Source organism: Bacillus rossius, chromosome 6 (assembly GCF_032445375.1).
Source record: "Bacillus rossius redtenbacheri isolate Brsri chromosome 6, Brsri_v3, whole genome shotgun sequence".
In the NCBI taxonomy this organism is placed as follows: domain Eukaryota; kingdom Metazoa; phylum Arthropoda; class Insecta; order Phasmatodea; family Bacillidae; genus Bacillus; species Bacillus rossius.
The window spans coordinates 19,456,193-19,483,726 of NC_086334.1; the positions used below are offsets into that span (position 1 = coordinate 19,456,193).

Genomic DNA, 27,534 nt, shown 5'->3' on the forward strand with positions numbered 1-27,534 from the left:
ATGTCTTCTGTAATCTTGATTCCTAAACACCTTAAATATTCTGTCCTTAGATATTCCTACGCACAAAATTTTTAACCTTCCCCTAAATTTCCACAACTTTCTCCAGACTTTTCTTTTCAGCCCTCCAACCAATTTCTCGTGGTGATAATAAGTAGGGAAGTTTTTGTGTATAATCGTTGGTATGTTAATACTTGAAGTTCGAAATCAGAACGACTCTCCACGAGAAATTAGGAAAGAATACAAATAAAACATTAGCCATCAAACGTGATTTTCACATAGCAATATGGCGAACATTTGTTTATATTTTTATCAGGGGTTCTGGCGTGTCTTTATTAACGACATACTCCGCCAGTATTTTCAGCACATATAGGAGTGTACTATTTTTCAGTTAACACTGATATAAAAGTATCTCAGGTTTAAGTTTTTTCAGGAAAAAAAAAAAGGCTAAGATACTTTTCAAATTTTTAATTTCACCTAGAATAAATATTATTTGTTACTTTATATAAATACTTTTTTTGCAATAGTTCACTTACAATTAATGATTTGGAACCATATTGTTATTGTGCAGTAGATTTCACATTTTCATTGTCAAAATAAATGTAGTTTTTTTCTCTCTATGAAATTTAAATGTAAACAGCTCGCAATAAACAGTAAATCTTTCAGAAATTGAAGTAGCCTTTAAAAATGTGTTATATTTTTCAATAAAATTTATCAAACTAAAAATAAACGCAAACTAAGATATATGATTTTGTAAAAAAATTGTTTACTAGCTATATTGCGTCTGCCATCGCAATTCCCGGTTTTAGATTAATTAAGATATGAATCTGGAACATTACCAAGTGATCAAGGTACGTAATGTGGCATTGTTAGATGTTACAGGTAGCGTGATAGTTTATCGTTGTTATTAATTTTTATTCGTCTTTTAGCGGTAGCAGTATACCTAAAATACATTCAATGCAGGAAGTCAGCTGCAATTGGCACAATACCGGTGGCAAAAACATCTTACACTGTCTCTCACACTTTTTCTAGACGGAGCTAAACTCCTTGCCAACACATTGTTTTCACTACAATCAAGTTTTTTTCTTTCCACTCTCTTTCTCACCCTAACGATATTGTTGGAGTTTTCCCTTCTACTTCTAGGTTTTCTCCTCACAACTATTCCCTTGACTTGTCTACATATGCTGTTATTGAACTATATACAGTTTTAAGTCTATTGACTTGATGTAGGCTTTTGGACATACGCCATTGCTTAGCACATGTAGGTCTGTAGAAGAAAACTACAAAAAAAAAAAAATGACATAATAAGCAAAAAATTGCTGTTGTCAGGATTTAACGCCACACAATAATACTCCACAACAGGAATATGATCAACAAAGAAAAATGGACTAACAGAACGGGAAAAAAAAAAAAAACCCCACAAATGATGACAGCTCAAAAATACCGAACCCAAAAAATTCAGCACAACAGTTGAAACGAGACAAAAACACAGGAAAACGAAAGATGAAACAAACACAACAGTTTTCTAAAAAGTTTTAGAAAACTGTTGTGTTTGTTTCGTCTTTTCGTTTGGTCGTGTTTTTGTCTCGTTTTGACTGTTGTGCTGATTTTTTTTTTGGGTTTAATATTTTTGTGCTGTCATCATTTGTGGTTTTTTTTTGTTTGCTTGTTTCTGTTTTAGAAAACTGTTGTGTTTGTTTCGTCTTTTCGTTTGTTCGTGTTTTTGTCTTGTTTATACTGTTGTGTTTGTTTCGTCTTTTCGTTTTGCTGTGTTTTTGTCTCGTTTCAACTGATGTACTGAATTTTTTTGGGTTCGGTATTTTTGTGCTGTCATCATTTGTGTTTTTTTTTTCTTTCATTCTGTTACCTAGTCCATTTTTCTTTGTTTGTTGACCATATTCCTGTTGTGGAGTATTATTGTGTGGCATTAAATCCTGACAACAGCAATTTTTTGCTTATTTTGTGTTTTTTGTAGTATTCTTCTACAGACCTACATGTGCTAAGCAATGGCGTATGTCCAAAAGCCTACATCAAGTCATGCACTCCCATTGCACAAATCTTTCAAAGATAATTTTAAGTCTATTATTTAGTTATGCTACTTTCGTAGAAACAATTTACTCATTTAATAATATTCACTATTCTGGACAATTTTTAATTAACCTTTAAACAGGTTGTTTCTTAAGAAGACTTGAAAAGTCATGTAATTAGTTGATTTCCTTGATGTAGGCTCCACCAACAGTTTTCTACATTCCAGAATTTATTACCACAGAAGAAGAAAAAAGCATTCTTGAACATGTAAATTCAGCTCCCAAGCCAAAATGGACTCAGCTATCAAACAGGCGCTTGCAGAATTGGGGAGGTGTGCCACATCCAAAGGGCATGATCCCAGAAAAAATACCTGAGGTAGGTACTTAAGAATGTAGTTATCATCTTGCAGATATGCCAACCTTTCAGAAGCCACTAAAATTAATCTGCATTAGGGGACAAAAAATAATAATTTCTAGCACCAACAAAACTTTTTGTCATGTAGGTAAAATTTATGTTAGTTAAAATTTATTCAGCAAAACTATGAGTAAGAATGAAACTTACAGGTTTATATTTATGGGGTGGATTTTTTAGTAAAAGTTAATTGTTTAGTTCAGACCATTTTAAAGGGAAAATCTGTTAAAGTTGACATCTCTGCAAGTGCCCCATTTCTTACCATAATACCATTACACCGTACTTGGATGGTCCAAGGACCGTTTGTTTCTATAGTTTTGAAAGGTTTTAGTGCAGCAGTGAGGAACGCAAAATGTAAGCAGGACGGAAGGGGAAGTAGGGAAAGGAGAAAATCTCTGGGTTGCAAAAATTGCCCTTGAGTGCTTTAATCCAGTATGAAATATAAGCACCAAATGAGCAGTGAGCCAATTGTTAAGCGTAAAAAAATTAACAGCAATGTGTTTAGAACAGTTGCTGTGTAAACTAGCAGTGCATAGTCACACTATTTGGTTCCGTAGGGCTTTGCCTGCTATGGGGCTCTGCTGGTCCATCCGGAGCGATATGTTTCCATCAAACTGTTAGGCCCGGCACACAAGACATTTGCTCACACTATAACTGCTGCTGACAATGCACAGTTGTTTCTATTTCATTTAATCCTCTTGTAATGTTTCCTTTTGCAGTGGTTGTGTGGCTATTCACTAGAAGCCTGACACTAGTTTACTTAAAGGTAACCTTACTTACCAATAGTTTATATTTGCGTAGTGACTGTACATTTATCATAACAGATTTTTAGATAGATTACCAAATGGGCTTGTGAATTTATATTGAGTTAACATTATTTAATGTTATTTTATGTGAAAACATCTATCAAGCTAGGCTTACAAATAGTGTGTGGTGTTTAGTTGATACTCTAACGTGGTAAAGAGAAAATAATAACAGTTAAATTGTGAGTGAAAACAGTAAAATTGCATGGTGAATAAATAATAAGCACAGAAAATTAAGATGTATGAATGTTGTTAATTTTAAATAAATGGCTAAAAATAATGTGAAATGATGATAATATGAAGAAAAAAATCAGCTAAAACAGGTATGCAGCTGGCCAGCTTATAAGTATTGAAAACCAGTGGCTGAAAATAAATAGGTATATTTAAATATTAACAAATCTTCCAGAAAAAAAAAATGTTGTGTAAAGGGAAGAAGTAAACTGATTTAGTTGTGATTGCTAGAGAAAATAGTAATAATAAATAACAATGCTAGTGACAAATTAAACCATACAGTTGGCGCTAATCTGTTTTAAAAAAATATATTCAATTTATGCAAAATGTCTGCTTTAAACTACAGCTATTGCTAATTTATCCCGCCCACATTACTGATACAAAATTCAAAACAGTACCTCAAACTTAACTTTTGAAAAATGTGTATATGTACAAGGAAAAAATAAATCAAATGATTACAGTAAGTATTTTGTAAATGAAATCCTTTAAACATAGATATCATTTTATAGTTTGTTTTTACTACTTTGTGGCATTGAAACATGCACAGATTGCACACGTAAAGTTGTGTGATCTGTATAGTCTTCTAAAAAAAAAGCTACTAGGAAACTGACTTAAATTGAATAATTGATAGCGGCAAAAGTATTACATGTTAATACAAAGAGACACTACTTTTAGGTCAAATTATAAAGTGAAGCAAAATTTAAAAAAACATGTGTTAGTTAAATATATTTTTCCCTTGTTAGTGGCTGATGCAGTACACCCAGAGGATTGGCCTGCTGGGATTGTTTGAAGAGAACAAGTGCCCCAACCACGTGTTGGTCAATGAGTATATGCCAGGGCAGGGTATAATGGTAAGTGAACAAGAACCAGTGGGCTCTACCAACTTGACTTGGACAGATATTAGAACACTGCCAATTGGAAATCCTTGCACGAGTAGTGAATTTTTTTTTTCTGTCGGGAAATTGGGATAAACCGGTGCATCTTTTAAAAAGCCATTGGAAATTAATTTTAGCTATCAAGTTGGAAAAACTATCTCGATGGTGTTATGCAGTAAGGGCCTTATCAACCAAATTTTCGATTTTGACATTTTGGTATCGTTTTTCAGGATTTTCCAAGCTGAATAGATTGACAGTAAGGGCGTTATCGTAGCCTCAATAACGTAAGAGATATGGAAAATTTAAAGGGCACTATCAACACAGTTTTATTTTGTCTATCGTGCAGTAAAGGCCTTATCACCTTTGTTGAGGGCACTGGCAAAGTTTGTTTAGGAGGTATATTCCGTTTTATAAATAAAGATTCATTATTTATTATTCATTATTAGTTCTGTAGAAGTTGTTTAACACAGCCCATTTCTTTATCTTATTCTATGACTTTGAATGGCTTGTATACATAATATTGTTTGCTGTCATTTGCTGTAAATGAGATTGTGTTGTTGCAGAAATGTCCGACTTTTGTAGAGGTCGCTTATTAGTTAATCCTGTGTTAAATCAAGAAGATGAAAATAATTCGATAAGTAACACAGGTAATATTGTACAGTCAGTGTGTGATGATACCTCCAAGCCTAGTTTAGAGGTTAAGAAACGTCTTGTAAATGTGCCAATTAGCAATAGTGTTTTTGAAGGTGAGGGTTCTGTTTTAAATAGAGACAACCGAAATGTTGACGTTAATGTGGTAAAATCTTCAGTGGTACTTACCAGCAACGATATAGATAATGCCGAGATAATATTTGATGGGTTTGTGACAGTAACGGACAGAAAAGATGAATACCATGATACTAATGTTTATAGTGTGTCCGAAAATACAAATGCCACAGCCAAAAATTATTTTGCAAGTTACATGCCAAGTGACAATACCACTGGCAAAGTATGTAATAGTGAATTGGTATTGAACGAACGTGTCGATGAAATGTGTACGTTTGGTAGTGAGCGTGGTGACACTGTGGTTGCAAATGAGAATGGAACATTAGATAACGAAGGCAACATCAGTGATTCTATATGCGCACAAAATGGAGACAACGCATCAGATTCTGATAGAAATGCTAGTAATCACAATGACATGGAAAGTGAAATAGCTATTGGCAGAAAAAGGCAAAGTAAAGAAGAAAGGGGACGTGAGAGACGAAAAAGGCAACGAAACAGTGGTGAGCCCTATGCGAATGACAAAGGATTGTTTGTGAGTGGAAAAAACATGCAACCCAATCCCTGTTCTAAAGGAAAATGTCCCAATAAATGTTCAGAAAGCTTTACCAAAGATGAGAGACAAGAGTTATTTCAACAGTATTGGAGTCTTCGCGACAGGAGTAAGCAAAGGGATTGGATACTGTCTTGTGCAGCTCAGGTACAAAATAAAAGGAGATGGACTTCTGACAAATCAAAGCAAAGGGAAACAAGGTGTTATTCTTTCCCATCTAAGGGAAAACGAATAAATGTTTGTTTGAAATTTTTCGTGAAAACATTGAACATCTCTGCAAAAACTGTGCGCTATACATGGGAAAACAAGACTGGCATAAGCAGAGCTAAACCAGATGAACGGGGCAAGAAAGAACCTGCAAACAAAACACCTACTACTATTACAAAAGACATACACACATTCATCCAGAAGTTGCCAGCAGTGCCATCACACTACTGTCGTAGTTCTTCCACAAAAACCTACATACCAATTGAGTACAAGAGCCTAGAAAATGTGTATAGGCTTTATAAGAAAGACTGTCAGGAAAAAAGATCCCCTTTGCTAAAGCTGGGGTGTTCAAGAATGTTTGGAAGGAATTCTACAACATTGGAATACACATTTCGAAAAAGGACAAATGTGTTGTATGTTTGGCAGAAGAACAAGGACGTTTGGAACACGGTGGTATTTCTACTGAAAAGTTTGAATACCACATTAAAGAAAAAGAGGCAACAAAAGTGCATTTTACGAACGATCAGAAATTAAGTGGCACTGAAGGATTTTTATGTGCTAGTTTTGACTTGCAAAAGGTGTTAAACACACCACATGGTGACAACATGTTGCTATATTACAGTAGAAAGTTTTCTGTATACAACTTTACTGTGTATGAAAACCATACCAGAAAGGTGTATTGCTATGTGTGGGGGGAAAGCGATGGCAACCGAGGTTGCAATGAAATAGCATCTATGCTCCACATGTACATAAACAAAGTCGACTTGGAAAAAAGTGTGAACACACTGTCACTCTACTGTGACAGTTGTCCGGGGCAAAACAAGAATCATTTTATATTGAGTATGATAGCTTATTCTTTGCAAAATGCACCTACAATCACAAGCATAACAATAAATTACCTTCTCCCAGGACACACATATATGCCTGTAGATTCAGTTCACGGTGTAATAGAACGCAGCCTAAAACACAAGGTGGTATGGGCTCCATCCGAATGGCCTACATGGATAGAAAATGCTAAAACATCACATGGACCATACACTGTGTATGTCATGAAGTACTCAGACTTCAAAGATTGGAAACCAATTGAAAAGAAGTTTTTCCCCACACAAAGGAAAGAACATACATCAGGAGACAAGATAAAGTTTCAGGAGATACGTCAAGTGAAATTTATGAAGACGTTTGAAACAGTTGACATCAAATATTCATTCCAAGAAGGCAGCGAATCTCAAACTGTGACCATTGGCCCCCATAAAGGAAGAGGAAGACCACGACAAGAATAAGACTGTGAGCTAAAGCAACTTCACAAGGCCAGACGTCCAATTTGAGCTGAGAAATATAAGGATTTGTGGCAATTGTGTGAACGCAACATTATACCGCAGCGGTGCTGGGATGAGTACCAGAAGGTACCCTGGAAAGCTTCTGTAAGAGACTGTCTACCAGAGACCGATGAGGAAGATTCTGATGAGTAATTGTAATTAATTTTTTTTTGTATTGTAAGATGTTAAGTCAATGTATACTTATGTGTATTAGCCTGAAATTAGTTTCAGTTGAAATGTTCATAATAATTGTATGTTTCTTGAGTGATTCAATATTGTAAAACAGATGATAGTTTAATTATGCAAATGTGAATGTTTTTAATCTATTTAATTAAAAGAACATTGTTTCATTGATAAAGGAATGTTAATGTAAATTTAAGTGCCTGTTCTTAAAATTTCCAATATTCTAAATGTTATTGTTCTTAATTTTTTAGAAAATACAGTGGGGTAATTCATAAAATTTTAACAAAGTTAAAAAAACCTTTCGTGCAGAAAGGGCCATGTAAAAAAAAATTTTGGTCACTATCAACTATTAAGGTAATATTGCAAGCAGTAAGGGCTTTATCGACATTATATAGTTTGTTTCTATTATTTTTTTGACATTAGTAATTGTGTGTGGAATATGTCATGTCTTATAAAAATACAATAAAATTAAATTTCATAATGAAATATTTTGAGATTTTTATCATGAAATTGTGATTTTTGAGGAAGTTTTTCTGTTCTCCTGAATAAATTACATTTTGTTGATAGGGCCCTTACTGCATAACACCATCGAATGCCATGCCTACATACATACATACATTACTTATACTATTTTTGAGCTACTGTGACCTTACACATCAGACTTGACAGGTAGCACTTGTCTGTCACAGGGTGTCTTCTTCTTTTCTAGTTTTCACTCACAGTGAAAAAATACGGCATACAGTGATACATGGCTAGACATATTGAAATCCTGGAGGAACGTAAGTATCTGTAGGTACTACACTGTTAATACGCGGGGATATTTTCTCCTCTTTTTTTCTGTTATGGCTAAAATATATGCCAGACTTAATTCAGTTGTGATGTTAATGAGTCAGAGCCTTAACAGATACATTGTTAACAAGTCTCTCTCCTGAACAGTAGATGTGCAGTCTAGAAATACACATCACTTTTAGTAGAGCCTTCAAAAAATGTTGATTAAAGCAGAAGAAAGATTTTTGATTATTTTTTTTAAATTACAGAACATTCATCCCTGCCATTTATCAGGAGGCTTAGTGGAAGATTGCTTACAAACTAATTAAAAAAAAAAAAAGTTTAAGTTAGTATTCAAACCAGTGACGACATGGTTAAGTCAGGGTCGGTGAAAAATTCACTTTGCTGTAAACCTACACCTATGATGACTTTTGCAAAATTATTTTAATTTTTTATCGATATTTCCATGTTAAGGCACCATGTAAATGTTACTAAAATAGTTTTGGGAGTATTTACTTGAGTTAATATAAATTTAGAATGTGTTTGGGTAAAACCATTTCAAAGTCAAGATATATTTTTTCTTGACAAAATCAAGATTATTAGAGTACAAGGGATGCAGTTCTCCAGTCTGTGGGTGGTATATCACCAATATACAATTACATGCCATAAAATGTTCAAAGTGCTTTCAGGTATATGTAATGTGTGATCTTACTGTAAATTTTTGTTTGCTCTAGATGATGTTTATCGTGCCTGCTGTTTTGGCATTCTCACGAATGTTGTAATTGTTGCATAATGGGATTGAATGTGTGTGCAGCCTCATACGGATGGACCGGTGTTTTACCCGACCATCACAACCATCAGCTGTGGCTCACACACTGTGCTGGATTTCTACCATCCTAGATCAGAGCAGTCTGACACAATGGTATGAAATTACCTGGCTGCTATTTCAGCTGTATCATCAAGTTATATTCAAATATTTAGGTATTTCTGGAATGGTGTTTTTTTTCTCTTATTATTATTAAGTTATTGTCGTATTAAACTCTTGCACACCTGTATTATTTTCTTTGGGTACAGACTCAAAACTTCATTTGTTGTTTGTCAGTCAAAGAATCCTGTCATTACGTGACAAAAGTCTTAAGGGGGATTAGGACTCACCATCTTGCAATTTCAAATATTTTTATACTGTTTGTAATTAAACCTGGTTTTCTTGGTTTGACATGGCATAGAACTTACCTTTGGTTTTTGAAGTCGTCACACGTGAATTGGTGTGATCATGATAGCTGTAGTTGCCCACATAGAATAAAAAGTTGTTTCCTTACGGCACTTACAGACTAGAACTCATTTGTAAATATGTGGTTGCAATAAGGTAGGTCTGGGGAATTTTATTTATGCCTTGACATGACGAAAATTGGGATGAATAATTAAAAGTTAAAATTACAGCAAAAAGATGGAAAAATAAAAAATGGCAGGGCCTAATCCCCCATAATGGGAATGGGATCAGATGTCAATAAACATGTGAACTGTTTGAAAGGAAGTGAAAGATGTAATTAAAGTCAAAAAGTTTATTGTATTATGATTCATCTGCGAGATACCCAGAACTTCAGTAATTAATTACAGTAAAACCCTGTTAAGAAGTTTTTCAAGGGACAGGATGCTTAAAAATTCTTAACAGGGAAAAGTAATTTCCAACGTAAAAATCGATTTTACTCAAATGACATGTGCTGTATTCACACAAAAATACACTTACTATCATTGGCATGCTGGAATAATGGAATAACTAATGACATATTTTTTTTATCAGTAAATTGAATTTAGCTTTTGAAGCAACGTACCAAACTCCTGTAAATATGGCGTCTTCGTGCGTGTTCGGCAATGTTCGTTTTACAACAAAGAAATATTGTGGAAAGATAGTTGGTAGCCGTGAATTTCCAAACATTACATCCGAAATGTTCTTAACATTTTCTGTTTTTAAACGTAAACAATCGTTCTGAAAATAGCTGTGATATTTTAGTACAAATATTTCTGTTAAAAATCTGAAATTAAATTAATGTAAATGTTAACACGTGATTGTACACAAAGTACAAATATGAATTGTGTAATAAAAGGTTGCTATTTTGAGATGCTTCAACATTCACATTTTACTCAAGAACATATATTTTAATTTTCAACTTTAAACAATTGTGAAGTACTGCAATATTGGGAGGATATTGTTTTGCCCGTGTGAGGTAACGATGTTTTAGTTAATATAAACAATCGTGAACATTTTGTTTAACAATGTTTCTACTGTAGCTTTCAGCTTGGAACTAATGTTAGCGGTGCTGACGTCTTGGGTGCGAAAATAAGGCGTCTTCCAATTTTCGCATCTCTCGTTTATGTAAAAATGGCCGCCTTATATTCGGACCAATACGGTATTAAACGTTTGGAAATATGTAAATTTTTAAAATTAACCTTAAAAATTGTTCAAAAGCTTAAAGATAAACGATATTATTTTATTTTTTTCCACAAATGCTGAACATTATATGCGGGAAGCATATATAAAGACAAACGTTATGAAAGGGAAATATTAACATAGGGATATATGGAAGTGATCAAAGGAATAATTTTTTGAACTTAATAAACGGGAAAACGTGTTACGCGAGTTTTACTGTATAAAGAACACATGAAACTAATGCTTTGTTTAATGTTTGAAATTTAGAAAATGTTTGCCTCTGGTAATACAGAATTTTTTGTATGCAAGATAATGAAATAACACTATTGAAGAGGCAAATTTAATAATTTAGGTTTTGGCTGAATTTTGCTGATGAATTGGTGCTAAATGTTGACTCCATAAATTATACCAAAAATCAAAATTAGTGGGGCCAACACTTGGTCAAGCAGTTAAGTGCCTAAAATTGCATTGTTCAAACACATCTACTTTATGTATTTGAGTTAGTAAGCTAAAATTAAAATAAATTTATTTAAATAGTTTTTACTTGATAATCCCTTCTTATTAGAATTCACATTTCTCACAAATATCTTCACATTTAATTTGTTAAGTAAACCTGATACCAGCCATTGCCCGGAAATCTGCTGCATTCATGTAACATTCAGCACGTGCCTCTTCAACTTGGTTCAGAAGAGTCGATGGTTGGCCGGTGCGCAGGGCCCGAAGCTGCTGAGCCTGCTGCTGGAGCAGCGCAGCTTGCTGGTGGTGCGAGACGACATGTACCACGACTACATGCACGCCATAGCCGAGGTGTCCCGCGACGTGGTGACCGGCGACGAGGCGAACCTGGAGCTGTGCGGGTGCCGCTACGAGCAGGAGCAGTGTCTGGAGCGAGGCACGCGCGTCTCTCTCACGATACGACTGGTACCCAACACCAGCAGGTTCCAGCTCCGGCTGGGTCGTTGAACAGCACCGGCTGCCAATACGTAGGTCAATATGATGTCTGTGATATTCTAATAAAAAAAAAACATTATTTTTCTACTTTGTAACTGAATAAATAAAATTTATTTAGTAAAAAAAAAATTAAATATTTGTTTTTATTTCAGTCCATGTCACTGCATGTACATTGCACATGACATGATCTGTAACCGGGTTTAGTACCTCACCAGCTATTAAAAGACAGTCCCGCTGAAGCCGGAACGCAAATTCAGTTGACCTGCGCTGGTCATCTAGGATGCCTCCATGTGGGCACTTTGTTCTTCGGAATCATCGAAAGCAGAGTCGAGGAGCGATGGCTTGGTCTCGTCATCTTCATCCAGCGCAGTCTGCAAGTCGTGGATGGCCGTCACCAGGACGTGGAACTGCTTCCTCCGCTCATCCAGTTTTTTCTCTAATTTTTCTTGGATTCCCTGTTTAAACACCAGTACCACTTATGAAAAAAGTACAATGTGGGCCTGGTGTGCAATTAAATACTCAATCACCAACATGCAATCATATCCTTTAACTAATTTCAACCCTTTAGTTTTCTGAAAATTCTTAATAAAAAATTTATTGCACTTAGTATGTATTCACGTGCTAAACATATGATACACCATTTTAGAGCCATAAATGTCACTAAAATTTCACCCGCCTCTTGAAGTAACTCTGTTCGATTAGCACACTTTTGAAGACAACGACCATCATTAAAGCCTCGAATCACATCCGGCTGATAGCTGCAGTGCACAATGCACAGACACGAGATTTCGACAGGTGTTTGCATACGCACACCGAGTGATGAACTAAATTAAAAATAAACTTTACCTCCAAGATCCCCAGCTCCTTACGTAACTGGGTCAGTTTCTGGTCGGTGGCTTTGCGGTCCGGCTGCTCGTTGATCACCTTGGCCATCACGTCGTACTCTATGCGGTTCTTGCGCACCGTCTTGGCCTCCAGCACCCTCAACTTGCAGTTCTCTATGTCCTGCTTGGCTTTCTCGATGTCTGCAGCTATCTGAAGCGACAGGTTCTCGTAGTTGTGCAGCTCCGCGGCACTCATCAGGCCGGACAGCCGTGACTTGTTCACCGCGAACTCGCACTGCGCCAGTTGGGCCAGCATCCGGTCCTGAGTCACCTGGCTGTGCACGCACACATTACACACTACTTAATGTATTTAAAATACAATCAACAAATTTTTTTTTTCATTCAAGTTCAAGCTTTTGGCTGGACCAACACATTATGCACAAACACATTGCTTTCAAATGCTTCTGTAAATATTTCACCACTGTTTTCATGTATTTATTGATATTTAATGACTCTTAATTAATGGTAAAGGTTGTCACAGGGCACCTACACATTAAATTCAAAAAAAAAAAAAAAAAAGCTCAACAGCTTTCAGGTGGGACACCAACACAATTAATTACCAAGTTCTATGTGTGGCACTAAAATGTAGCTAACCACATACATTTAATTTAATAGCTCAAGTTGCAGACTATTTGAACAAAACATGAAATGTCTTTGTGGAAAAAGAACTTACTCAGTTTGCTTATTATTGGAAAAGTTCTGTGAGAAAGGAGGGTAATTTCCTCCATTGAATCAAAAGAAAGCTAATACTAAGTTACTAACAATTTGATAAGAACAAACTTAGGTATAGTTTTATTGATTTATTTGTGGGGATTAGTGGTATTTTTAAACTGAGCAATTTTAATACACATTTTTCAAGGGCTCAAAATTAAATTTCTGGGGTAAAACTTTATCTGTGTTTCCTAATTACAACATTTGGAATTTTGCTTTATGTACATTATTCAGGAAAGAATATATATTGTTACCTGAACTCAGAGCAAACCGTGACCGCAGTACCTACTAAGTTATCCAATGTTAGTTTGAACCTGGATAGATTTTACTGAAGGATATCAGATGGTGGCCGTGAATAAGGTTCAATATATCATTCATGGAACTGTTACATAGAACTATTATGAACTATAAATTGTTTTGAACAGTTGTGTATTCTCAAGGCGATCTGACAATGATCAGTCACCTGGTTTCTTGAGGTTCATTTGTCCACTTGATGAACGACTTAAGCAGCACATTAAGGCGACGATCATCTCCAGTGCCATCACCATCAATCAGTAACCTTCGCCGAATGACATCCTCTAGAAAAAACAAGGAGACACGTGGGCAGATCAATATTAAGAGTTAATTTTAAAAATCAGAAACTTTTGGGAAAATTAAAATAAATTTCTGAGCATCTAATGTTATAACAATTCCACAAATAACAATTTTTTTTAAAATTCAAAGTGTTTTCCAACGGTTTTATTTATTATATCAAATTTAGGTTACTCTGTTTTTCTTTGTGTGTGCCGAGACACATCAACATACCTCCAGTGTATTATCCCTTATTTGAGATTATTAACCAAGCAGTAAACACAGTACCTAGGTAGATGACTCTGAGCTCAATCTACTTACACTTTAGAATGCAGCATAACATTATTTATTTGTGATTCAGTATTTAAAAAACAAAATTTGCTTTAGCGACAAATTGAGAAATATTAGCAGCACCCCAAAAACCCAATATTTTAGAATTGTGGTTTCAATTTTTATTGAAAAAAAAAAAGTGCTAAAACACAGAATTTTGAAGAGTTATGAATGTTTTTTGAAAAATACTTTCCACACAATCTTGCGCACCCTCCCTTGTAGACTACCAATGAAGTTTCTTTCCGGTGCTACACCTTCCATAGAAAAAATAACCAGCCATAAGTTGTAACGAATTACTGGACACAACACGTTGTTTGGTCACGAGACACGGCACAAACTGGCAGGTTGGTTTTCAGAAATGTATGTCGAAGGAAATATCTGAACTAAGGAAGCTTTTATCTTTAACTTGCTTAAAGGCAGAACCCTACTTCTCCAAAAACAAGGCCGTGTTTCCTCTTACAAAGCAGTTTTGGAGCAAGACTCTTTACAGCACGGTCTTGCGCTGATAAGACAAGTCTTCACAGATATGACACGAAAACTGTACGAGCAACTGAGCTTTTAAAAAGAAATTCCATTCATTGCGAACATCTTTCACGCTTTCGAAATCCATCAATCTTAAACAGCAAAAATATTTGCCGATCAACTTTTTGATTGTCAGTATCTCAGGAAATGTATTTTAGAATTGAAAAAAATTTATATATAACTGAAACATGGAGCATTTGTGTCTTGAATTTTATTCAGCAGCAACCTAATACATGAAATTATTAACAAAAAAAAAAATCTTAATTAAATACACATGTCAGTTAATTTTTTATATATGATACATTTTGGAATACTTCAAAACAGTTCTAGTGAGAGAGTTACATTTGAAAATTTTTTTTGATCCCTTAAAAGACCATTAAGTATGCAAAACATATATTGCCTGATGCATATTTTGATGCTACACAATATGCAGAAATGCTTTGTACAAAAAATACAATTTAAATTTGTATGATACACGGCAACAGTGCACAAAGAAACAAGGACAGTGTTAGCGGCAGTCAGCGTGTGTTGGATGGAGAAAGAGCCCACTTACTTCCACACTGCAATCTAAGAGTGGGATGCTCTATAGTCACATGCACTAGAGCTGAAGAATTTTAACAATCAGGCAGATCAGACAGCACCATCTGCATCAAATGTCATTGACAATATTCATCACAGTGCAAGGTTAAGTCACACAAAACTAATTTTTTCCTAACAAATATTTAATTTATAGTTCTTATCAAATTTTCTTGTGCACCATTTTATTGTATTTGTTTTCCATGAGTCACTGAATTTTTGGTAAATATGTAGTGTACAGATTAGCGTCAAATTTTTTTTCAAAAATCTGAATAACTTTTATTATATGCTCTTTTACGTCCTCTTTTCAAAACAGCCTGCGGAGATAAGAGATTCCAATTACTTTTGGAGATATAGCAGTTCTTATTTTGCAATACAAGACCTAAGTATGTAATCATTCGAACGCACAATTTTATATTTTGCCGTGTGTGCGTGAATGCCTAAATAACAGAAATTTTCCATTAGGTAAGATTAGTTACATTATAAATACTTAAAAATAAACGGAAATTAAAAATATCAATTAATTTTATTTGTTGTATAGTTTTAAGTATTAATAATGTAACTGACCTGACCTAACAAAACGGGACAAAGGTAGATTGGGTCAGGTCAGCTACATTATAAATACTTTGAAACTGAACGGACATTAAAAATAATAAAATTAATTTTAATGGTTGTTTAGTTTTAAAGTATATATAATGTAGCTGACCTGACCTAACAAACCGGGACAAAGGATGCACAGTAGGAACTCACGTAATTTTCTTTTTACATGATGTAGTCGTTCACATGGGAGACCTAAGATGCACATAAAGTTCTGCCATTCCCGATTACACCCGAACAATTCACCTTCAGCCAACTTCGGGATTTTTTTTATTTTTGCGCAGGAAAAATGAATTCAAATATTAAAAGTGGTCAGTTAGGTTAGCTACATTAAAATAAACAGAGAAATATAAATAATAAATAAACCCGAGGTTGGCCGAAGGTGAATTGTTCGGGTGTAATCTGGGATGGCATAACTTTATGTGCATCTTAGGTTTCTCTGTTCCACATACGTCGCAAAAAAAAAATCATACTTGTAAACAAGCAACAATGAACGCTGCACAAGTGCACAGGATGAAAATTAAAAAATTCAATATCTCCTTAAGTATTTGGAATTTCTTATCTACGCCGGGTTTAATGAAAAGAGGAAGTTAAAGAGCACAGAATAAAAGTATTTTCGGAATTTTAAAATTTTTGTTAACAAATTTCGCCCAAATATGATAATTGAGTCGTATAGTTCCAAAACCTGCCTTCTCCCCAAAAATCACAAAATGAGTTGGTGGTACTGGCACCTTCTGTTTTTAAATTCGCATCCTTTGATGTTGTCAGATTATACCAAAAAAAATCTATTCCTATTTTAAACACCATAGCAAATCTAAGTTTTTTTTTCCAAAAACTGCCTTCTCCTTTCTAAATTAGTTCCAATACATGCCTACTTCAATTTATTCCAAATGCTGCTTTATCCTCATTTTTAGAAGTCTGCCATATCCATTTCTGTTCCAAAACATGCCCATTTAAAGATTATTATTATGAAACTACCAATGGTTCAGAACAATTGTATTTTTAATAATTTTTCTTTTCTAGGCTGTACATTCTGGCTGTATTCGAATTTATCACATTCATTTGTTGCAGAAAAGAAATCATGTGTTCCTGTGCTCCTGAGTTATATCTGAAAGAAGTTTGTGCTGTAATGTAGATTAAATAGTGTTTTTCTTCATAAATCTCACATAATGGACACACATTCTGAACTAGATGTTTCTGTCATCAAAACTACAGAACGGGGGAGGAAGAGAACAAGAGATCCTGCAAAGTGGATAAAAAACATAAAGAAAGTAGAAAGGTAAGTATTGTCGCCACCAATGGGTGAAATATTATTTGCAAGCTTTTGTTTTGAAAAATCACATTATAAAACATTAATCAGGGATGTAGCTAGGAAAATGTTGTGGGTTGCCTGCAAAAAAATGGCGACACAGCAAATTAAATACCACAACTTTAACGTCAATTGTTTTAGGAAAAACAACACCCCCGTTTAAATTTAACCAAATTTTCTCAACCATCGTTAACGTTCACTTCTATTTCAAGCGAATTCTTCTGTTCTTCTGTGCTTTAAATGGGTAATCTTGGACATCTGGACCTTCCAGCGAAATGCGAAGCAGGGAATCAAGCGTGAACTCACTCAGTCTGTTTCTCAAGTCAGTTTTTTTGAGCTTCATTTGAGAGAAATCTCTCTCACAGTCAGCTGTGTGAAGTGGAATGACTCTGTACACTTGTGCAAGTTTGGCTATATTTGGAAACAAACTGCCAATTGTTTTGTCAGTGCAAAGAAAGTGAACCACTTCTGTACAAGTCTTTTTCCTGTGGTTATCAGCCATGTATTGCTTGATTTCACACCATTCTTGTAGGCAAAGTCTTGATTCTAATCCAAATCTTGCAGACAACAGTTTTATAGCTTCTGTTCCATACACATCAAAGCGATGGTCATGAGGAGATGGAAGATGTGTAGGGTTAAAAATGGAAAAACATGTTAGAATGTCACAATCGGTAAATCTGACTTGAATGTTTTCAATTAGTGTTTGGAGGTACTGTAATTTAATGTTCTTGAAATGAGCAGCATTTGTTGGCTTGGTGTGAACTGAGACACCTTTACTTGCACACATTTCCAAATATGATGCAATTTCCCTCTCATTTAATCCTTCAAAATCTTTCAGTCTCTGAAGTTTGTTGATGGTTGAATCTACAAAAGACTTCACAATACTCAAATCAGCATTTTCCTGTTGAAATATTTTAGAAAGACGGTTCATGATGGGTAATACGTCACACATTAACAGCAGTGTTGCAATGAATGAGAATTCAGTCACATAAGAACACAGACCCCGAGCCCTTGCATCATTTCTTTCTTCACATTCCCTTTCAAGACTAAGTACAACACTTGGATAAATATCTTTCATCCGAAGTACACATTCTCCATAGCTCAACCACCTTGTATGACTAGGCTGCTTGACCTTGCCTTGTGGATCTTGAGGAAATAGACACTGTAATTCATGCAGGCCAGCACTTCTGACAGAGCTGTTTTGGTAAAAGTCAAATACCTGCCTCATAATGTCACAGAATTTTTTTATTCCAAGGGTCTTTTCAGCAGCTTGCGATACAGCCAGATTCAACCTGTGGCCTGCACAGTGTACACCAACAGCTTCACATACATTTTCTACACCTAGCTGTTGCTGAATTTCTACCTGTTTCTCTCTTATCTTTTTAACTGCCCCATTATGTTTACCTGTAAGAACAGGTGCACCATCTGTTCCAATACCACACAGCTTTGAGAAACATAGATCACTATCATGCAAATATGATATAACAGCATTTGAAATGTTAACAGAGTTCAGGGCAACACCTTGCAAATTTGAGGTACAATTTTTTGTACCACTAAGGCCACTATTTCCTAAGTCACTGAGAATGTCAATAATTTTCAGGAAACTGCTTTGCAGGACACCTTCACTGTCAACATAACGTGCATGAATGACTAATTGTTCAACTACAGCTGAATCTGTAGTCTCATCAATTTCAATTGAGAAGAATGGTGCATTTTGTAACTTGCCCAAGATCTCATTTTCTATCACAGTGGATAAACTAATTACCATATCTTGAATGGATGTTCTACTACAGTAATTAGCATTTTTTGCTACACGAATTGTGTCTTTGATGGGAACACCAAGAAAGCATGCCAAGTCCAAAATAGGCTCAAAGTTTGTTGTATGAGGAATTTTCTTTTTGCACAAGAAGTATAAACATGCAAACGCTTTCATGAGATCTTCCTCACACATGCTTGGCTGTATTTTGTCACTGATGGGACCATGAAGGCTGGCTTGCAATTCAAGTTTAAGTGAATCAATATGTGCAGCACAATTTTCGTGTCGAACAACACTTTCCAATCGCAAATGAGTGCATGGGGATTTTGTCCAAGTATCTCTATCAAAAGGAGTTTTGTTAAATTTTTGACACAGCAAGCAGAACATACCTTTAGCATCTGTGTTGTAAACCAACCATGCTCTGTTAGTTTTCCACTCTCGCCTAAATGTGACTGCTTGTTTTCGTCCCACTGCAACTGCAGAACTAGTTGAGGGTGTTAGTGTGCTTGCTGGTAGCTGGTCTTCTGTAGATACACCCACAACACTTGATGAGCTAGTTGATGGCACTGGTGGCTGGTCTTCAATAGGCGCAGTGTTTGTCACAAGGCACTTGTTTTCTAACTCTGATACTTTACAATTTGATTTGGTAGTCTCTTCAGAATGAACATTCTCACTGTCCAGAAAAATTTCCCGTTTTTTTCTTGGTTTTGAAACGAAAAACTTTGTAATTGTCTGATTTCTTTTCCCATTGTTAGACATGTTTACACTACTGTAAAAGAAAGCTCTTTGTGAATATCTTAAAATAAATACAGAACCGACAATGTTATTACTAAAACTAATGGCTTATTTATGTTAGTTTTCTCACAAAAGTTTTATTAGTATACCATTTGTCACAAATTCTTCACTCACTCCTTTGGCACTCAAGAAATAGGCCATTGGAAGTAACAAGTAAATATAGTCATCACCTCATAATACACAAGCCTTCTCTCAATAACAAAGAAAAACTTTCACAAGTCCAACTGACCTATCCACTCTGACACTCATACAACAGATTAATGTTTTAGTATAGGCCTACATGTCACTTTTGATGGTGCAGTAGAGTGGTTTGCTTGTCACTTAACACGGAAGATAGGAAGGTCCTTTGTTGACGCCTGGCGGCACTGTTATCTCTAAGGGTAGAAACACACATACAGCGGCGCGGCGCGGCGCGACGCGGAGCGACTGCCGCTTTGAAAACAAACTGTCGTATTAGCATGAGTATTATCATACAGGCAGCGGAGCGTGGCGGCGCGGAGCGGAGCGGTGCGTAGCGGCAGTTGAAGAAACAAATCATTTTGTTTCTTGCGAGCGGCAGGAGCGGCAGAGCGATGGATGTAGAGCAGCTAATTGTTGAAGTGTTCGCCAGAAAGCCTTTGTGGCAAGTGAAAAATTGCCAGCATCACAATCGAGGTGTGATAGATAAATTGTGGGGAGAAGTTGCATCAGCTTTGGAGTCTGATAGTAAGTACACTGCAATCATATTTTGTGTAAGCTTGAAAGTCGTAATATTTGAATAATTTTTTATGTATACCTATCTGCACTAAACATTACATAATAAATAAACGGTTTCTTTGTAATTAGTTAATATTAGGCATATGTAAGTACGTTCACATTATAAATGCACTGCTTAGATAAAAATTATGTCAAAAAGATTTTACTCTTCCGCAACAATTCATTATTGTGCAGTGAGTGAAACGCATACGTTTGTGTGCAAACCATTGCCATTTTCCACGAGTAAATTAAAAGTATTATTGCCTTTTTTGACTGAATATATTCTAAATGTTTGCCTTTAAGCATTACACTGAGTTAACATATAAGATACATGGTTGCATACATTTAGTTGTAGGCAAGACAGCAATTCCTTCTTATTTATGTACTAATGGCTGCGGAAACGTACATGAAAAGTTTTCCAAGTGGAAAAAAAATATGTTAATAAAAAAACATTAAATGTTATTCAATGAGTTATTAGTTAGCCTACCCCTATGTAGATTGTTTACAACACTTTTTAACATTGTTTGTTAACAGCATATTTTTTGTAATTGCCTAGCATATTTCGACACAAATATTAATCTAGGTGTATGTAGGCTACCTATAGTCAACCTACGTATTATATATTGTATATAGATACCTCGAGTATACAGGGCATTTTATGACATTCCAGATAAATATAACGAATGATTCGTGCACTGTACATTGTACTTTGTTGAATTATTTTATAAGAGCCTATGTGACATGATGTAATCTTTAAACACTTCGCGAATGTAAAGTGAACGTCGGGTTGCTCTGTTATTTCTTCTGTTTCTTCTCTCTCTTCCGTTATCTTCTTCCTGGATTGAAAATTGACTAACTTCCTTGAAAGTAGGATCATTTTCGCCGTCTCTTTCTCTCACAACATTGTGAAGTACACAAATACACTTAATAATGTCAATAGCTGTTTCTACGTTCGTTTCGATTGCCTTACTTAACACTCTCCATTTGGCATACAATAAGCCAAACGCACACTCAACACATCTTCTCGCTCGAGACAGACGATAATTAAACATATTTTCAGCAGGGCCAAGATGAGTTCGGGGAAATGGGCGTAAAAGGTAGGGTTTTAGAGGGTACGCTTCATCTCCAATCAAAACCACAGGCAGTTTCACATTTGAGTTTGGAAGTTCTTCATCGGGAGGCATGTTGAATGTATTGCTTTCCAGGCGCTGGTACAATGCTGATCCTGAAAATGTACCCCCGTCGCTTTGATTTCCTCTTCCTCCTACTTCAATAGATATGAATCTGTAGTCTGCATCAGCTAATCCTTGCAGTACAATTGAAAAAAAATGTTTGTAGTTGTAATAAAGTGAACCACTATGTGGTGGACATTTCACCATACAATGCTTACCGTCAATTGCAGCTACACAATTAGGAAAATTCCAGCGGTTCCAAAAAGCTCTTTTGCTGGCATTCAATCGTTCTTGTGTGGGTACAGGCATGTGAATCGGAAACAACTGAAGCCAGATAGCTTTGCATGTGTCTATAACTATACATCTTACTGTTGAGGCTCCCATTCGAAATGAAAATCCGAGTGATCTGAAAGAAGCGCCGGTTGCTAAGAACCTGTAAGAAATCAACCATTTTAGACAATTTTGACATTTTACATTGTTACAGATTATGCTTATCATATGCACTGCCATTGAAAAATAAATTATCTCAACTATATGTTTTGGCTGCATGTAATGTAAATGTGAAAATTATTGCAACAGAAATATATTTATTCGTCTCATACTTTCTTTTTTTTTGGTTACAGCAGAAGAATTGCGTAAGAAATGGAAGAATTTGAAAGACCGATTCAGGAAGGAGCTGAGAAAAATAAGAGATAAGAAGTCAGGTGCTGATGGGGCTACCCAACAGGAAAGTGACTGGCCATTTTTTCCATTGTTGCACTTCTTACGGGATCAGATGACTCCAGCACAGATGAGCGGTAATTTGCAAGAAATGACAGCTTCTGAAATCCATGATACAGCAGGAAACAGTGATGATGAGGGAGGACAGGAGACACAAGTACGATTTGCAAGTGAAAGAACAGTAGATCGACCGCAAACACCTCCAAACACGTTAGTTCGGACACCAGATACTCATGAGCTTGTTCGAAAAAGGAAAAGAGACAATTCACAGGACGTGGCCACGCAGAAGCTCTTACAAATAGAGGAGAAAAAACTGGAATTCCTACGAAAGGAAAACGAGCAAGAGAAAAATGATGACTACCATTTTTGTATGAGCATTATTCCACATATGAATAACTTCACCTCGCGACAAAAATTGCGTGTGCGTAACAGAATTCAAAGTGTGATTATTGAAGAGTTAGATAAAATAGAAGGCACACAGACTAATCAAGGTGGGCTAACAGGATACGTGTACGGGGAGGACGGTCACTATACACAATTACCAATTCACAACAACCAGTCATACCTCCCAGGACCTTCTCATATTTAAGTTGTTGAAGTTTTTAGCATGGTTGCAGTGTACAACAATTTTTTATTTGTTTTAAATATCAAGCAGTGTTTTTATATTTATAACTAATGACTATATTTAATATTTCTTTGTGAATTCCTGGTTATAATATGACAACGCAATTGTGGTATGTAGGTATCTATGTAATGGTATTTCACGTTTGATTTTCTTTTAAACGTAAGTAGTAAAACTTGATTTACTTTGTTAAGGCATATAATTTTTTTTTTGTCATTCTGTCCCTACATAATGATTCATTTCTTGTCACTCCACATGAGTAACAACGTTAATTGTTTCAAATAACATTTATTTAACAAAGAAAAGCAAGAACTGTGCCATACGAATAATTTGAACCTATTGAAAATTTGTGAGATAACACTTAATAGTTAAAGTAAAAATAACGTCTTAATCACCTTATAGTTACCACCAATCTTTCTTCAGCACATATAGGTCTCCTCCAGTTTGTTTCTTGTTTCGTAATAGTGGAACCGACTTGATCAAGTATGTACATAAAAGTTCCAGCGACATTCTCATGTACTGGAAAAATCTGTCCGGATGTCTTTTCACTACCGCGAAAAGGTGATGATATTCACCATTATAACATCTACTTTCACATATTTCATGTATCCACAATCGTCTCCTTTTTTGTGTTAATACATTGTACTTCAAAACAGTATTTTCAACGAGAAACATACGGCGACGCACCTTCGACAGCGACATTATGATACCAATGAATAGGTGTGTGATTGCACTCCGCTGTGGTCTGTTCTGTCTGGAACACTAGCGCTGCTTGCCGCTTCGCTGCGGAACGCTGTCTGTGTGTAGCGCCGTCGCTGCGCCCCGCCCCGCGTCGCGCCGCGTCTTGCCGCGCCGCGCCGCGCCGCTGTATGTGTGTTTCTACCCTAAATCATCAGACGCGCGGCGGCAAACGAGCCAGGCTAGGCGGCACGGAGTGTTTGACCTTGTCTTTGTCCCTCCAACGTAAGGAAAGAGGGGGAGGAATGGTTGCCTAGCAACGTAGAGACTTGGGGTGGGAAGGAAGTAGCAGAGAGCTTCTCTGCAGCGGCACATCACACGCAGCAAGACTGTCTAAAAATAGCTCATCCCCCTTCCATATTCACTCCTCCAGCTCCGGCCAGGCGGCAAAAACTGCTTAGCGCAACAAGGAGATAACATTCCTTGCCATACATCCAGGAATAGAGATATGGTTTTTAGATAAAATTAGTGTGGGTCGGCGATTTCCGAGTGTGGGTTTCACCGCCCCATGCCGCCCCATGTGGCTACATCCCTGATTAATATAAATATAACTATAAAGAATATAAATACTTATTACATTTGCAATTGTACAACTCTAAAAATGTCATTTATTTTCAGATACACGTCCAAGTGTCCACCAAAGCAGCCCGAATGTGGTCACAAATCAAACGCATACAAGTGCTGCACATTGACAAAAAGGGATGTAAATCATTTCAATGCTCTTTTCTACAAGACACCAAATAAACTTGTACAGGATTATATTATTATTAAGTACTGCAGTGCATCGTTGCCGAAAAGAAAAAGGGCAGTAAAAGAAGGAAGTTCACGTAAAGGTATATCAATAACGTATTACGTTAAGAAGGCAACATTGAGACCAGGAGAACCTGGTAAGATTCCTGTCTGCCAAAAGACATTTTTAGGCATTTTAGGAGTTAAAAAGACAAGAGTACAAAACATTTGTAAGAAGCATTTCATGAAATGTGAGGTGTTGAATGAACGCTGAGGTGGGGACACCAGGTCGAAAGCTTATGAACCAAAGCGCAAATCTATTGCACAATTTATTGAGCAATTAAAACCACTTGAATCCCACTACTGCAGAGGTAAAAGCAATAGGCATTATTTACCAAGCGATTTGTCGATCAATAAACTGTGGAGAATGTATAATACCCAGTGCACTGAAGTAAGTTTGAAAGTAACAAAATCTTTTTTCAGGAATTATGTTAATAGAAACTTCAATATAGGTTTTGGCCAGCCGGCAATGGACGTTTGCTCTCAGTGTCTTCAGTTAACAGAGCAAATTAAACGTTGCCACGACAGTGAAAAGAAATCTGAGCTGATAATTAAGAAGCGAGTACATTCAATGCGAGCTAAAGCATTTTTTCAGCTTTTGAAAGAGAAAAATGAGGAAACGCTTGTTCTGTCATATGACTGCCAGAAAAATCATGTTTTGCCTAAAGTACCAGACCAGTCAGCGTACTATAGTCGACAAATATTTATATTTAATTTTACTGTTTGCAGAGGATCATCTCGAGACATACTGGATAAAGGGAATGTATTTGTTTATTGTTGGACTGAAAAGGATCATCCTAAAGGTGCGAATGAAATAGCAAGTGCTGTATATCATAATTTATGTTCATATCCTGTGGATCCTTCTGTAAATAAGGTTAGGTTATTTGCAGATGGGTGCGGTGGACAAAACAAGAATGGTATTATCGTCGGAATGCTTTCAAAGTGGCTTCTTTCTAAGGCACCAAAAATGTGAATACCATTGAACTTATATTTCCCGTGACAGGTCATTCTTTCATGCCTGCAGATCGAGTGTTTGCTCGTATTGAGAAAGTGATTAAACGGAAGGATACGATAATTGAACCATGTGAATACATGCAGATATTTTCTGACCATGGAACTTTACATTGCCTAGGTTCTGCCGAATGCCCAGTCTATGATTGGAAAACAGCTGTGAGTGACGTCCAACTACCACCTGGGAAATGGCACTTCAAATTCAAACCTAGTAAACGTATTATCCTCAATAAGTCTAAGAAAAGCTCTTTAGTGCTTGTCAGGGGAGAAGAAGCATACAGAAGTGACATTTTATGTGTTAATAGGTCCATTGTTAAGAAACATAATTCAGTACAAGAAATTAGCGCCTCAGTGCTCCCATTCAGCAAAAACAGAATAAAAAAGGAGAAGGTAAAAGATGTTTATAAGTTGCTTGAAAAACATTTTGGAGATTTGTGGCAAAACCTGCCAGTGCTTTCATTTTACAAGAATTTAGATAGTGGTAATAATGAGTTTGAGGATTGTTCATACCAGGAGCACGAGTTTTGTGAAGGTGGCTATGAAGAAAAGATTTGAAAATATAAATATTTTTTAAATATGTATATTCTTTACAATGAAAGTGTAACATTGAAAGTGCTTTTATTTTAAGCTACATTTGTTTGACAGATTGTAACTGTATTTTATAGTAATATTTATGTATAAGATATTTAATTGCATGTAATTGTAACATCGTCATGTCTATAGAGATACGTATTTCTTGATTACAACTTCAAATTTTGTATTTTCAAAACACCTCAAAACCTAAATCTGAAAATTTAAGTTTTCTTGTTATTTTCAAAAGCTGTCATATCCATGTGTGTTTATTCCAAAAGTTTCCTAACACCACTGTTAATTCCAAAACATGCCTTCTTCAATTTTGATTTTTTATAATGCTCACAATTAACATTTTTTGAACATTTAGCTTTGAAAAAACTGCCCTTTGATTCATTTTATTTTGATATAAACACAAATCTTGCTAAATTTATTGTGTGATCAATATGAATACGTTTTCCTTGATTATTGTAAAAACACCAAAAGTGGAAAAGGCAGGTTTTGGAACTATACGACTCAATTAAAAAATTCGATATCTCCTAAAGTATTTTGAATTTATTATCTCCGCAGGCTGTAATGAAAAGAGGACGTAAAAGAGCATATAATGAAAGTTATTACAGAGTTTTAAAAAAATTTCTGACGCTGACTACATATTTACCAAATTTTTTTCATAACGGCAAAAAAAAAAGTTTTCGGGCATGAAAATAACATTCTCGGGTCAAATTCAATTATCTACATAAAATGTTAAAGCAATGCAAAAATTTTTATAAAATACAATTCCATTAACATTTATTCTGCCTAAAACGTTAGAGAAAAAGCCAAGATAAATATCTATTCAAATCTACTGTGCTGCCCTCTATATATTATCATGTGAACCAGAATAGATTCATTAAAAGTGCATGTGACATGCAACTACAGTTAATGTATCAGACATGATCACACAGCACTGTCAGGCACATCAGACAGGCGAGATAACACAAATGTGACAGGGCCTTAATTGTGTAATTAACTAGATCTAAATACACCAACAAATAAATTTTTTTCACTTATATGGTAACTATATTATTTTACTACTAACCATTGTGCTAATATACAGTTTTTTTTAACAAGTTAATTTTTATACTTTGTAAGGTTCTCTGGATTACATATTCTCTCCTATTCTCCATTTTTTCTTAACACATGTACGTTACTTGGTGTACGGCCCTTTCTCGTCGACAAGACGTAAAACAAAACAAAAATAACCTATCTCTGGTACTTACCATCGCCCATGCTACTTTCTTGATAGAACTTCAATTTTTCTGTGTATAACAAGTATAATTTTTAAAATTCGCAGAGAAATTGCTTGTATTACCAGATGTAGCTACATGGACAAAAGTTAAGAATATCGAATTGTGATTAAAATTGGTCTACAAATTAAACACAACATGGACTACAACAAATTATAGTATGAAACACTCCAATACACACGTCAATCTTTACAGCGTTGCTATAACAGCGATGCAGTGTTAGTTTTACTAACTAATAAGTTCATTTTAGTAACGAGGTTATTGCGGCCATTTGTTTTTATGCAAGCAATGTAATTTTTTTTACTAAATAATAAGTTTATTTTAGTTA

The 27,534-nt window shown here is 35.6% G+C and overlaps 2 protein-coding genes across 4 annotated transcripts; one reads left to right on the top strand and one right to left on the bottom strand.

Moving 5' to 3' along the window:
* Window positions 1-423: 423 nt before the first annotated feature.
* Window positions 424-11,642, top strand: LOC134532774 (alpha-ketoglutarate-dependent dioxygenase alkB homolog 6). 2 transcript variants are annotated; one of them, XM_063369610.1, is made up of 5 exons: window positions 424-848; window positions 2,224-2,400; window positions 4,214-4,321; window positions 8,949-9,056; window positions 11,277-11,642. In XM_063369610.1, exons 1-5 carry the CDS (start codon window positions 819-821, stop codon window positions 11,523-11,525), a joined length of 672 nt encoding a protein of 223 aa, XP_063225680.1. In that variant the 5' UTR covers window positions 424-818; the 3' UTR covers window positions 11,526-11,642. The 2 variants fall into 2 exon arrangements, with proteins under 2 accessions (XP_063225680.1, XP_063225681.1); XM_063369611.1 differs by lacking the exon at window positions 4,214-4,321 and having other exon boundaries at window positions 427-848.
* Window positions 11,072-27,407, bottom strand: LOC134532776 (THO complex subunit 7 homolog). Of its 2 annotated transcripts, none has more exons than XM_063369612.1 (5): window positions 27,180-27,407; window positions 13,572-13,686; window positions 12,360-12,672; window positions 11,726-11,968; window positions 11,072-11,572 (listed from the first exon to the last, which is right to left on the bottom strand). In XM_063369612.1, exons 1-4 carry the CDS (start codon window positions 27,187-27,189, stop codon window positions 11,789-11,791), a joined length of 618 nt encoding a protein of 205 aa, XP_063225682.1. In that variant the 5' UTR covers window positions 27,190-27,407; the 3' UTR covers window positions 11,072-11,572; window positions 11,726-11,788. The 2 variants fall into 2 exon arrangements, with proteins under 2 accessions (XP_063225682.1, XP_063225683.1); XM_063369613.1 differs by having other exon boundaries at window positions 11,721-11,968.
* Window positions 27,408-27,534: the final 127 nt, after the last annotated feature.

Bases quoted from the DNA above. Each gene is read 5' to 3' on its own strand.
- LOC134532774 (XM_063369610.1), top strand. From the start codon at position 819: ATGAATCTGGAACATTACCAAGTGATCAAG. The intron at 2,401-4,213 runs GTAGGTACTTAA...TTCCCTTGTTAG, and splicing joins TCCCAGAAAAAATACCTGAG to TGGCTGATGCAGTACACCCA. The intron at 4,322-8,948 runs GTAAGTGAACAA...ATGTGTGTGCAG, and splicing joins TGCCAGGGCAGGGTATAATG to CCTCATACGGATGGACCGGT.
- LOC134532776 (XM_063369612.1), bottom strand. The intron at 12,673-13,571 runs GTGACTGATCAT...GTGCGTGCACAG, and splicing joins AATGAACCTCAAGAAACCAG to CCAGGTGACTCAGGACCGGA. The intron at 11,969-12,359 runs GTAAAGTTTATT...GTGTTTAAACAG, and splicing joins AGGAGCTGGGGATCTTGGAG to GGAATCCAAGAAAAATTAGA.